At 41.1% G+C, this 14,338-nt stretch overlaps 1 protein-coding gene across 6 annotated transcripts in view; it reads right to left on the bottom strand.

Moving 5' to 3' along the window:
• BRD9 (bromodomain containing 9) overlaps window positions 1–14,338 on the bottom strand; it is a 148,619-nt gene that overhangs the window by 101,957 nt on the left and 32,324 nt on the right. For all 6 annotated transcript variants that reach the window (XM_075826875.1, XM_075826874.1, XM_075826878.1 and 3 more), the window contains exon 8: window positions 12,153–12,173. In XM_075826875.1, the coding sequence (XP_075682990.1) occupies window positions 12,153–12,173 (21 nt within the window). The remainder of the gene's footprint in view (window positions 1–12,152; window positions 12,174–14,338) is intronic.

Below are 14,338 nucleotides of genomic sequence, written 5' to 3'. Positions count from 1 at the left end.
GTCATAACTTGGCCAAAAATGCTCGTTTTTTAAAAATAAAAACGTTACTGTAATCTACATTGCAGCGCCTATCTGCTGCAATAGCAGATAGGGGTTGCAAAATCTGGTGACAGAGCCTCTTTAAAGAGGCTCTGTCACCAGATTTTCAAACCCCTATCTCCTATGCAAATGAGCCTTTCTTATGTCCAACTGGGCGTGTTTAAAGTTATGTCCAACTGGGCGTGTATTGTGTTCGTTACATCTGGGCGTTTTTACTTGTTTTACTAGCTGGGCGTTGCGAATAGAAGTGTATGATGCTGACGAATCAGAATCATCCCCTTCTCTTCGTTACCACCCAGCTTCTGGCAGTGCACAGACACACAGCGTGTCCTCGCTCGTCCGACGCGATGAAGTTCCTGTGGGAGGAAGTGAGTGACGTCACAGCGTGATCTCGCGAGGACACGCTGTGTGTCTGTGCACTGCCAGAAGCTGGGTGGTAACGAAGAGAAGTGGATGATGCTGATTCGTCAGCATCATACACTTCCATTCACAACGCCCAGCTAGTAACACAAGTAAAAACGCCCAGATGTACACACACCATACACGCCCACTTGTACATAAGGCTCATTTGCATAAATATAAAAATGGTCATAACTTGGCCAAAAATGCTCATTTTGTAAAAAACAAAACGTTACTGTTATCTACATTGCAGCGCCGATCCGCTGCTATAGGAGATAGGGGTTTGAAAATCTGGTGACAGAGCCTCTTTAACCTGTTCCCTGCTGGGGAACAGGTCAACAGAAGCTATAATCAATTCAATATACATTCTTCCAATTGTATTTCTGATAAAGTATTCGCAGAGGTTAAAAGTTGTGAAGTTACATACAATTATTATAGTAATATGTTAAAAAGTTATAAGAAAATTAAGACTTAAATCTAAAAATTGGCCATAGGCCCCTAGATTATTTTTTTTGGCCAAAATTGACAAGCCCCAATAGAAGCTGTATCTGAAAAACTATTTTTAATAAAATAATTTAAAAGCCGTCAGAAATCACCTAAAACATTACATTTAATAAAGAACAAAAGTAAACAAAGGATGTCCATAGACCAACACCTAAAACATATATTTGATTAAGAAAAAAAAGCCTACAAAAGTTGTCCATAGACTTTAAACGCTATGTACACCGTTGAAATAATTTTTATTTTACTTTTTTATAAGACAGACCTGACTGATTCAGATCTCAGCACAAGATACAGTTGCTCTGTATACAGGACACAAAGCAGCGGTATCTCAAAAAGTAAAATAACTTTTTAATAAAAAGTATTTTTAAAGTTGCATCACACACACATATATATAAAAAATTTTTTTAAAAAAGGTGTACATAGCCTTTAACCCCTTAAAGGAAGGGTGTCGCGGAAATTTTTTTTTTTTATATTAATTTGCTTTTAGTGTTTTATTAAAAGAAATGTTATTTATTTGTGTGTTTGTGTTTTACTTTTTTTTTTTTTCTAACTTTTTCTTCACTATGGGGGCTGGCATTTTTTTTTTCATCTCTGTATGTGTCGATTAACGACACATACAGAGATGGAATACGGCACATACATCCCCATAGAGAATGCGAACGGGAGCCGTTCCATTCACTATGGTGTACGCCGTCTGTGTGGGAACGGCGCCGCTCCCATACGGTCCAAATGGAAGGTCTTCGGCCGAGCGACATCCGGCGCCATTTTCTTGTGGACCAGAAGCCGCGGCCGGACAGTAAGAGGACTACTTCCGGTAGCGGCTTCCGGACATGTGATTAGAAGCAAGGACTAGGAGCGGACGGAGCGGCGGCGGCAGGAGCAGGTAAGTTATTTCTGTGTATGTATGTGTTTTACTGTGTGATTAACACTGTATGTAAGCCTACTACACTGTGTATTCGCTCAAAAAATGGTGGCACACAGTGTAGGAGGTTTGAACATTCGACCCCCTCCTTTCTCCTGGCACTAGCCAGGATAAAGGAGGGGGGATTGTTTGAGGACGCTAGAGCGAGAGTGTGTCTTCTCAAATTTTGCAGCATAAAGCAATGTGGTTGCTTTACCACATGCCAATGCTGCAATTTTGGGAATTGCTCCCTCTAGTGACCAGCACAGGGAAATGTTATAAATTAGAATCTAAATTTATAATATTTCCTGACTTGTGAAAAAATTAGAACAATGTCTAATCATGTATATATTAACTGTTTAATAAAAATAAATTACTTTTTTTTTCCTACCGACACATTCCCTTTAAGGACGTGGACAAGTTGGCAAGTTCAGGACACAGCCCCATTTATCAAATCTGACATATGTCACTTTGTGTGTTAATAACTTTGGAATGCTTTTACCTATTCAAGCGATTCTGAAAATTGGACTTTATGTTACTGGTAAAATTTGGTAGATACATTCAGTATTTAGTTGTGAAAAACACCAAAATAATTTGCATTTTCCTAAATTTAAATGTATCTGCTTGTACGACAGATGTCTACTTAAGATTGGCATAGCTTTTTTGAACATCCTTTTATTTTTCTAGAACGTTACAAGGCTTAGGACTTTAGCAGAAATTTCTCTTACCAGTTCAGTTGTGAAGTGGCTTTGAGAGGCCCATACAGTGAAGTAATGAACTGAAACACAGGCCTCAGAAGCAAAGGAGCACCTAGAGGATTTTGGGGCATTTTATTAGGATATATTTTAGGCACCATGCCATGTTTGAAGAGGTCTTGTGGGGCCAAAACAGTGAAAACACCCTAAAAAAAAACAAACACCATTTGGCAAACTACACCCCTCAAGGAATTTATCAAGGGGTATAGTGGGCATTTTGACCCCACAGGTTTTTTTTCAAGAAAGTTTATTTACATAAAATTATTCAGAACCATACAACACATATGGGTACACAGACCCAAAATCAAAACATTTTAAAACAGAAAATGAAATGGCTACTGGAATGTCGTGGAGGTGGGTTATTACCAAATCGTCTATAAACAACTTCCTGTTGGGTCCTAATAAAGTCTTTGCGTCTCTCAGACCATACATCAGTCTCGCTTGGCAGAGATCCACCGTTCTTTAGAGGAAAGGGTCTGTGCCATGAGAAAAAGTCAGTGTATGCCCGTAGCAGTTGATCACTAGAGCAATCAAACGGATTTCTCGCAACTTTTTTAAGTTTATGGACATGAGCTATAATACGCCCTCTCAGAACTGCCTTGGCCATTTCCCAAAATAATTGTGGATTCAATATATGGTCACCATTTCTATCACTGAAATCAATCTCCAACCTCTCAGGAGGGTCAGGAGCATGTTTGTCTTTAGTCAAAAAAGATGAAAAACACCAAAAATACGCCTCCTCTTTGGGGTGATCAAGAAAGTCTAGCAGGACAGGTGAGTGGTCTGATATAACAAGGTCTTCGACAGAGACCACTCTGATTTTAGAAAGTAGAGAGCGACTAACCAAGACATAATCTATACGTGACCAGGATGGGTGGGAGAAATGAGTATATTCCCGATTGCCAGGGTAATTGTGTCTCCACCGGGTCAATCAACGAGGCGACCGCAAGAAGGTCAGCCAGTTGGGATTTTGGGTCATTGGTTGTTAGGGTCACGTCAGACTGTACTGATTGAACCTAGCTTTGCGAGACTACCCCGTTAAAATCTCCTCCTCACAAGCATATCAGGAAACGAATAATGTAACAATTTATCACAACGTTTGTCATAGAAGGGTTTTTGTGAAATGTTCGAGACATATACATTCTATAAGCTAAGCGTACCATGTGGACTATTTAACATAAGATACAAACAGAAAAAATGGGACATAAAGATCATCAAAACCACAAAAAAGGCCATACTCACTAGGTAGGTGGGTGGGTGAAAACCCGTTCCCATCAGGACGCAGACGGGTCAAAGAATGCTGCAGAAGGAGTGTGCATTAAGTAGTGATAGCCACTCCCACTAGTCTTGAGGGGAGTGGCGGACTAAGTGCTCAAAGGTGTGCGATAAATGAGTGTCAGTGTAGTGCTAGGGTGTGAATGGATGGTAAAAAATAAATATGTATGTATGAAAGTGTGTAATAATGTAATAAAAATAAATAAATAAATAAATGTGATGAATAGGGGTCAGTGCTGTGAATAGTACATGGGGTGTCAGTACTATGTGTAATACGTGGAGGGATAATGTGCTGGTCGTCAGGCATGGCGTATCTTGCCGAATAACAGCCTATTTGTAACGCCGCTAGTGTTAGCTAAAGCGGGCTGCTCTGCATTCCAAACCAAACGCCAGCACATCATGCCCTCCCAGCATATAAGACCCGGCTGCGTCCTGAAAAAAAGTGTAGTATACGTAGTAAGAAATATCCATGAAACATGGGGTATTAGTTGTTATTTTGGCCAAAATACGCAAAGCTCGCAACCCAACGTCAAGGGTCCCCAGTGCCTTGCGAGTCCCTAACCAGAACTTTTCGTTCCTAATTTAAAAACACAAACAGAAAAAATGGGACATAAAGATCATCAAAACCACAAAAAAGGCCATACTCACTAGGTAGGTGGGTGGGTGAAAACCCGTTCCCATCAGGACGCAGACGGGTCAAAGAATGCTGCAGAAGGAGTGTGCATTAAGTAGTGATAGCCACTCCCACTAGTCTTGAGGGGAGTGGCGGACTAAGTGCTCAAAGGTGTGCGATAAATGAGTGTCAGTGTCGTGCTAGGGTGTGAATGGATGGTAAAAAATAAATATGTATGTATGAAAGTGTGTAATAATGTAATAAAAATAAATAAATAAATAAATGTGATGAATAGGGGTCAGTGCTGTGAATAGTACATGGGGTGTCAGTACTATGTGTAATACGTGGAGGGATAATGTGCTGGTCGTCAGGCATGGCGTATCTTGCCGAATAACAGCCTATTTGTAACGCCGCTAGTGTTAGCTAAAGCGGGCTGCTCTGCATTCCAAACCAAACGCCAGCACATCATGCCCTCCCAGCATATAAGACCCGGCTGCGTCCTGAAAAAAAGTGTAGTATACGTAGTAAGAAATATCCATGAAACATGGGGTATTAGTTGTTATTTTGGCCATCCATTCACACCCTAGCACTACACTGACACTCATTTATCGCACACCTTTGAGCACTTAGTCCGCCACTCCCCTCAAGACTAGTGGGAGTGGCTATCACTACTTAATGCACACTCCTTCTGCAGCATTCTTTGACCCGTCTGCGTCCTGATGGGAACGGGTTTTCACCCACCCACCTACCTAGTGAGTATGGCCTTTTTTGTGGTTTTGATGATCTTTATGTCCCATTTTTTCTGTTTGTGTTTTTAAATTAGGAACGAAAAGTTCTGGTTAGGGACTCGCAAGGCACTGGGGACCCTTGACGTTGGGTTGCGAGCTTTGCGTATTTTGGCCAAAATAACAACTAATACCCCATGTTTCATGGATATTTCTTACTACGTATACTACACTTTTTTTCAGGACGCAGCCGGGTCTTATATGCTGGGAGGGCATGATGTGCTGGCGTTTGGTTTGGAATGCAGAGCAGCCCGCTTTAGCTAACACTAGCGGCGTTACAAATAGGCTGTTATTCGGCAAGATACGCCATGCCTGACGACCAGCACATTATCCCTCCACGTATTACACATAGTACTGACACCCCATGTACTATTCACAGCACTGACCCCTATTCATCACATTTATTTATTTATTTATTTTTATTACATTATTACACACTTTCATACATACATATTTATTTTTTACCATCCATTCACACCCTAGCACTACACTGACACTCATTTATCGCACACCTTTGAGCACTTAGTCCGCCACTCCCCTCAAGACTAGTGGGAGTGGCTATCACTACTTAATGCACACTCCTTCTGCAGCATTCTTTGACCCGTCTGCGTCCTGATGGGAACGGGTTTTCACCCACCCACCTACCTAGTGAGTATGGCCTTTTTTGTGGTTTTGATGATCTTTATGTCCCATTTTTTCTGTTTGTGTTTTTAAATTAGGAACGAAAAGTTCTGGTTAGGGACTCGCAAGGCACTGGGGACCCTTGACGTTGGGTTGCGAGCTTTGCGTATTTTGGCCAAAATAACAACTAATACCCCATGTTTCATGGATATTTCTTACTACGTATACTACACTTTTTTTCAGGACGCAGCCGGGTCTTATATGCTGGGAGGGCATGATGTGCTGGCGTTTGGTTTGGAATGCAGAGCAGCCCGCTTTAGCTAACACTAGCGGCGTTACAAATAGGCTGTTATTCGGCAAGATACGCCATGCCTGACGACCAGCACATTATCCCTCCACGTATTACACATAGTACTGACACCCCATGTACTATTCACAGCACTGACCCCTATTCATCACATTTATTTATTTATTTATTTTTATTACATTATTACACACTTTCATACATACATATTTATTTTTTACCATCCATTCACACCCTAGCACTACACTGACACTCATTTATCGCACACCTTTGAGCACTTAGTCCGCCACTCCCCTCAAGACTAGTGGGAGTGGCTATCACTACTTAATGCACACTCCTTCTGCAGCATTCTTTGACCCGTCTGCGTCCTGATGGGAACGGGTTTTCACCCACCCACCTACCTAGTGAGTATGGCCTTTTTTGTGGTTTTGATGATCTTTATGTCCCATTTTTTCTGTTTGTGTTTTTAAATTAGGAACGAAAAGTTCTGGTTAGGGACTCGCAAGGCACTGGGGACCCTTGACGTTGGGTTGCGAGCTTTGCGTATTTTGGCCAAAATAACAACTAATACCCCATGTTTCATGGATATTTCTTACTACGTATACTACACTTTTTTTCAGGACGCAGCCGGGTCTTATATGCTGGGAGGGCATGATGTGCTGGCGTTTGGTTTGGAATGCAGAGCAGCCCGCTTTAGCTAACACTAGCGGCGTTACAAATAGGCTGTTATTCGGCAAGATACGCCATGCCTGACGACCAGCACATTATCCCTCCACGTATTACACATAGTACTGACACCCCATGTACTATTCACAGCACTGACCCCTATTCATCACATTTATTTATTTATTTATTTTTATTACATTATTACACACTTTCATACATACATATTTATTTTTTACCATCCATTCACACCCTAGCACTACACTGACACTCATTTATCGCACACCTTTGAGCACTTAGTCCGCCACTCCCCTCAAGACTAGTGGGAGTGGCTATCACTACTTAATGCACACTCCTTCTGCAGCATTCTTTGACCCGTCTGCGTCCTGATGGGAACGGGTTTTCACCCACCCACCTACCTAGTGAGTATGGCCTTTTTTGTGGTTTTATTTAACATAAGATGTATCACTCGTCCTTCGTCATCCGTCTCTACATTAGTAACCGATGGGGGAAGGCTATACGAATCAATATAAGGACACCAGCTTTCCTCTACACCACAGGAGAGCCATGCACCTCTCCCACCCATAGCTTAAGGAGGCTCTGTCACCAGATTCTCAAATCCCTATATCCTATTGCATGTGATTGGCGCTGCAATGTAGATAACAGTAACGTTTTTTTTTTTTTTAAAACTTTCATTTTTGGCCAAGTTATGAGCTATTTTATATATATGCATATGAGGTTTTAAATGGACAACTGGGAGCTATATCGCTATGTGCAGCAATATAAACACACTATAACGTTACTGCAGTGTCCGGACACTGAATATACATTACCTCCAGCCAGGACGTGATGTGTATTCAGAATCCTGACCACTTCTCTGCGATTTACAGCATAGCAGGCGTAGTCTCGCGAGATTACGCAGTAATCTGTCATTTACAGCGAGATCTCGCTGTGCTATGCTGTAAATCACAGAGAAGTGCAGAGAACTGGTCAGTATTCTGAATACACATCACGTACTGGCTGGAGGTAATGTATATTCATTGTCAGGACACTTTAGTAATGTTAGTGTTTGTGTATGTGGCTGCACATAGCAATATAGCTATATGCTGTATAAATGAATGGAGAGAAGTGTATGACGCTGATTGGTCAGTGTCATACACTCCTCTGTACAACGCCCACTTGGCGATATATAGTAAAACACGCCCAGTTGTCCATTGAGAAACTTATTAGCATAAAGCGAATATAGGTCATAACTCCGTCAAAAATGATCGTTTTTCTAGATAAAATGTGAAAATGATCTGCTGTGGCAATTTTTTTCAAAAGTTACAACAGGTAGTGCAGCAATAAAGGTAGTAAGTTTTTCGATAAAAAAAAAAATAAACCCTCAAAAATAACCAACATTTTCTGAGAGGCCAATGTAAAACGGACAACCGATAAAGCTGAACTTGCTGTTGGTTGCCAGAACAAAATCAGAAAAATGCAAAGATCTCTAAAAAAGAAAAATCATACCAAACTTTGGCTACTACTTCCACTTCTGATTTACTAATATACGAACATGCTTAGTTTGGAAAGCTCTTTAACCCCTTCTCGACATTTGTAGTAAATATACATCATGGAAAGCCAGTGCTTCCCACAATTTGTCGTTTACTTACGAGAAATGGACGGCACGGGATCAGAAGCCTTTGCCATAATCCCCGGGAGTTAGCTGTATGTTACAGCTGACAACTTGCTGTAATGGCGTGGACGGAAGTTAGCTCTAATCCCTGTCATTAACCCCTTAAATGCAGTGTTCAAAAGCGACCGCTGCATTTGTAATGTAGCTAATAGCCACCTTAGTGACGAGATCGCCGGGGTGCCGATGGCTGGAACGGCAGCCGGAGACCTAAAAGGAGGCGGTGCCTAAAAGACTTCCGGTGCCAACGGGAAAATGGCGCGGGCTCCGAAGCTGAGCCTTTGTCATCAGCAGCAGGTGTCAGCTGGATCTTACAGTTTACACTCTGCTGTAATGGCAGGGACCGGAGCTTGCTCTGATCCCTGCCATTAACCCCTCAGATGCAGCGATCCAAAATGATCGCTGCATCTTGGTGGTTTGTAGCCAAATCCGCACCTTTGGGATGCGATCGCAGAGGTGCCGATGTCTACTATGGCAACAGGAGGCCTAATAATGGCCTCCTGGTTTGCCATTACGGAAGCAGATCGGGTCCCGTCCGGAGGCGGAGACTAATCGACTTGCTGTCAGTTAACGACTGACAGTTCTAATACATTGCTCTACCTATCAAACAGGTGGACCTTCAAGTCCCCTAGTGGGACCTTAAAAAAAAAAAAGTGTAAAAAAAAAAAAAGTGTAAAAAAAAAAAAGAAGTTTCAAGTAATATAATAAAATACAAAAATCACCATTTTTCCCTTATCAAGTCTTTTGAAAAAAATAAAATAAACTATACATCTTTGGTATCACTGCATTTGTAAAGGCATTAAAAAATGTGTTCATTATCCCACGCGGTGAACGCTATAGAAAAAAAAACAAAACATTTTTTACAAAAATGACAGAATTGCTGATTTTTGGTCACTTTGCGTTTAAAAAATTTGAATCAAAAGTGATCAAAAAGTCGCATGTAGCCAAAAATGGTACTTATAAAAAAGCGTCCATTGCATTAGAGTCGTGCACGCGTCGGGAGATGGAATCGGCACAAAAACTGAGCTAACCGAAGCAAATACTTTAATCCCTGATGACGTATCAGGTGTATCTGTGATACTGAAATGCGTATGATTACTTGTTTAACGAGTGGTTTCAGTGCTTTATACAATAAGGGGAGATCGTGGTCTAGGGGTGGAATTACATCACTAATAGACCTTTCTCGGTCTCTGACCACTTGTCTGAGCCTGCTATATTTGAATTTTGGGCTTCAAGAGACAATTTTAGGAATCTATTAATAAAATTAACTTTTTAATCGTTCTATTCAGGCGGTGAATTTATAAAAAGTACCCGTCCCACAAAAAAAAAAAGCCATCATACAGCTCCGTCGACTAAAAAATTAAAACGTTATTGTCCTCACAACATGGCGACAGAAAAAATACATTTTTACAAAAGTAATTTATTGTCCAAAAAAGTTGTTAAAAACAAAAAAGTGCTATAAATTTGGTATTCCCAGAATTGTACTGACCCACAGAATAAAGTTAGCATGTAAGTTATATTGCAAGGTGAACACTGTATATATATAAAAAATAAATAAATGAAAGAATAGCTGCTTTTTGGTCACATTGCATCCCAAACAGTAAGAAAAAAATCAAAAAGCCGCATGTATCCTAAAATGGGTATCACTAATAACTACAGTGCGTCCCGCAAAAAAAACAGCCCTTCTACCACTACGTCTATGAAAAGCTATAATAAGTCAAGGCTTCAAAAAGTGAGGAGAGAAAAAATTTGTAGTTGTGCAGGCCCAAGGGGAACATTTCTTGTTTCAAGAGGCGAATTATCAAGGGCCTAAAATTAGGGAACCAGGAAGGGGAGGGCCCAAACATATCTGCTGGAAGAGAGTGTGCCCGTATTATACCAGGACAACACTTTCACAGCAAAATTCCCCAAACTGCGTGTGTACCAAAAGGGGTATAAGCAAGGACACCACATATCAGGGCGACACTGGCCTGTGCATAAAGGATTGCTTGACAGCGTAACACACATCTATGGATTATTATTTTCTTTTACCCCATTATTATACCACCCGATTACACCCTGATGTACTCCGCACAGCTTACATATACCTCCACATTACAAACTGAAATACCAGTAAAACTCCAAAACAAGAACTACTACCAAGCAAAAGCCACGCTCCAAAAGCCAAATGGTGCTCCATCCCTTCACCATCCTACACTATGCCGAAACAGCAGTTTACGTCCACATATATGGCATCACCATACCTGGGAGAACCCTTGTGTCTCTCCAGTGGCACAAGCTGGGCACGACATGTTTGCCACTGAAATGCCATATCTAGGGAAAAATGTTCATTTTTACTTTGCACCATCATTTATGGAAAAGACCTGTGGGGTCAAAATACCCACTAAACCCCTTGATAAATGCATTGAGGGGTGTAGTTTCCAAAGTGGGGTCACTTATTATTTCACATCAGAGCCCTGCAATTGTGAACCAATACTTTGTGAGTTGCCAAATTAGCCCTCAATTTAGAATGGTACTCATTCACTCTTGAACCTGGTGGAATGTCCAGGCAAAAGGATTAAGGCCACACGTAGGGTGTTTCTAAAACCGGGATAGACCGCATAATAATTAGAGAGCTGTTTTTTCATGGTGGCACAAGCTGGGCAACACATATTGGCATATCTATGGAAAAAAAAAATGTATTTCCATTTTCACTCTGCAACATCAAGTGCGCACTAATTTCTGGAAATCACCTGCGGGTTTAATATGCTCACTACACCTCTGGGTGAATTCCTGGTGGAGTGTAGTTTCCAAAATGGGGTATTTTTTGGGGGTGTTTTTTATGCTTAGGCACCACAAGACCTCTTCAAACCTGACTTGGTGCCTAAAATATAATCTAATTAAAAGAAGGCCGCAAAATCCACTAGGTGCCCTTTTGCTTCTGAAGCCTGTATTTCTGTCCACTATGGCCACATGTGGGTTGTTTCTAAAAACTGCAGAATCTGGGCAATAAATATTAAGAGGCATTACTCTGGTAAAACCTTCTGTGTTACAGAAAAAAAAAAAGGATTAAAAATGAATTTCTTAAAAAAAAATAATTTTTCATTTCACCTCTACTTTGCGTTTATTCTGGTGAAACGCCTAAAGGGTTAACAAACTTTTTAAATGCTGTTTTGAATACTTTGAGGGGTGCAGTTTTTAAAGTGGGGTGATTTATGGGGACTTTTATACATAAGGCCCTCAAAGCCACTTCAGAACTGAACTGGTCCCTGTAAAAAAATAGCCTTTTGAAATTTTCTTGAAAATGTGAGAACTTTCTGCTAAAGTTAACTATCTTACAAGCAGATAATTTAAATTTATAAAAATGCTAATTTTAGTAACAAAGTCCAACGTGTCACGAGAAAATAATCTCAGAATCGCTTGCATAGGTAAAAGTATTCCAAAGTTATTACCACAAAGTGAGACATGTCAGATTTGAAAAATAAGGCGCTGTCAGGAAGGTCAAAAGTGGCCAAAGACAGAAGAGGTGAAGCTCTGCATGTTGTCAGTGTTGTATGCAGCAAGTCAACATCTTTTAGCACAGGAAGTGTTTTTTTGCTAATAAAAGTAAGTACTCAATACCAAATAAACAAAAATGCATACCTCTGATCATCTTCAATGACCCTGCAAAAGTACAAAAAGAAAAAAAAGCGTTAAAGAAGCACTCCAACCTTTTATTTGCATGTATAGTGCAGTATAGGCTATTATTAAAGAATAATGCAGAAGCGCTTGTATATGTCTTGTGAATACCTGTTCTAGTTGATGCGCCATATACGGGTTGTCTGCTATCTTGGTGCCTTCTTCCCTTCTGATATGGTTCCCCTAATTCAGACTACATTTCCCATAATGCTTTTGGCTTTGCAGAAGCAGAGGGGGCGAAGTCTCATCACACTGCACTTGCTCTGCCCTGAGTCCCATCTAAGTGCAGCAAGTGATAAATCAGTGACATAGAACTTCTGTTCTCACACTGCAGAGTCTCAGTGTATACTATGTACCTTAATAAAGGGAACCTGTCACCAGCATTTCACCTATTGAATGCTACTCACCCCTCGCTGGCCGCTGCTGTCAAAAGTTAATTGCCGTTATTGCCTCTCCTAAACGCCTCCTCTGACTGTAAATAACATTTACCCAAACTGCAAACATTTCACGCCTTTTATGGTAATTCGGCATTCTCGTTCGTTCCTCTTCTTATGCAACCACACTGCTGAAAACTGGCCCGCCCTGAATGCCAAAATCTCATCTGAGATAGCACGCACGCACCCATTATGTATGGTCCGATAATCTAATATTTTCTGCTTCGTCCGGGCTTCAAATCTAGTTACTGCGCATGTGCCGCTATGGTGTCCAGTTGTGCGCACGCACCAGAACAGGACGCCGATGCACAAGTGTGGGATTTCGTGTGTGCTGGGGTGAGGCGAGGAGTTGTCAATCAAAAGTAAGAAGGCAGGGTAAACTCAGAAAGGCTTGAGGAATGAAGATATGACTGTTATGCTCATTAGCATACGACACGGGGACACTAAAAAATGGAATGCTAAAAAGGTACAGAGCCTACATATAAGATAATTATAGGTTACATAAAAAATATTTTTCACCCACTTCCACCAGGTATTGCTGGTTTAAAGGGAAGGTGTCATGATTTTTTTTTTTATTATATTGCTTTTAATAAAATATAAAAACAAAAATTGTATTTATTAGTGTTGTCACTTTCAACTTTTTACTGTGTTCTTACTTTTACTTCTCTATGGGGCTGCCATTTTTTTTTTCATCTCTGTGTGTGTCGATTAACGACACCTATAGAGATGGAATACGGCACATGCAACCCCATAGAGACTGCGAACGGGAGCCGCTCCCACACAGAACAAAACGAAGCTCGTTCGTAGAGCGAAATCCGGCGCCATTTTCATGTGGACCGGAAGCCGCTGCCGGAGAGTAAGAGGACGACTTCCGGCCGCGGCTTCCGGCCATATGTTCAACGAAGCGAAGGCGCAAGGAGCGTAGACCAGCGGAGACGGCGGGAGAAGGTAATTTATGTTTGTGTATGTGATGTGTGTTACTGTCTGCGGAGCCCTGTATCTAATCCTCCTAAACTGTGCAGTCGCTCAGAAAATGGCGGCACACAGTGTAGGAGGTTTGAAGACATTCAAACCCCTCCTTCTCCTGGCACTAGCCAGAAGGAGGGAGGGGGGATTGTGTGGGGACACTAGAGGAGAGTTTGTCCACCCCAAATTTGCAGCATAAATCAATGAGGTTGCTTTACCACAGTGACCATGCTGCAATTTTGGGAACGGCTTCCTGTAGTGGCCAGCACATGGAAATGTTATAAATTAGAATCTAATTTAGAATATGTCCTAACTTAAAACAATGTGTAATCACTGAAAAACTAAATTGTTTAACTGAAAAAATTATTTCTAGCAACACATTCCCTTCTGCTTGTGATAGGTTTCTCTGTCAGTTTTTACACATAAGGCAGGGAGGAGCAGCATGTCATAGAAACACACAATGCTAAATAATCACTTTTTTGGTGGGCATTTTTTTTTTTTTTTAATACCACGAAGGGATTGCTTTTTAAACACTTAATTTTTTACTTGTATTAGCATATAGGAATATCCTAATACATTATAATATACAGTGTCACTATGACAGAGTCTATGGCTAGGGAAAAACCTGTGTCTTAACAGCAGGTTTACTGAACAAACAGCCCTGGGGTCCTTTCTAGGTCCCCAGGTCTGACTGCAGATGGTTCCCCCAGTCTCCGATCAAGTCACTGGGTTTCCATGACGAGGGAAGTC

This window comes from Rhinoderma darwinii, chromosome 5 (assembly GCF_050947455.1).
Source record: "Rhinoderma darwinii isolate aRhiDar2 chromosome 5, aRhiDar2.hap1, whole genome shotgun sequence".
In the NCBI taxonomy this organism is placed as follows: Eukaryota; Metazoa; Chordata; class Amphibia; order Anura; family Rhinodermatidae; genus Rhinoderma; species Rhinoderma darwinii.
This window is presented reverse-complemented; position numbering and strand designations above follow the sequence as displayed.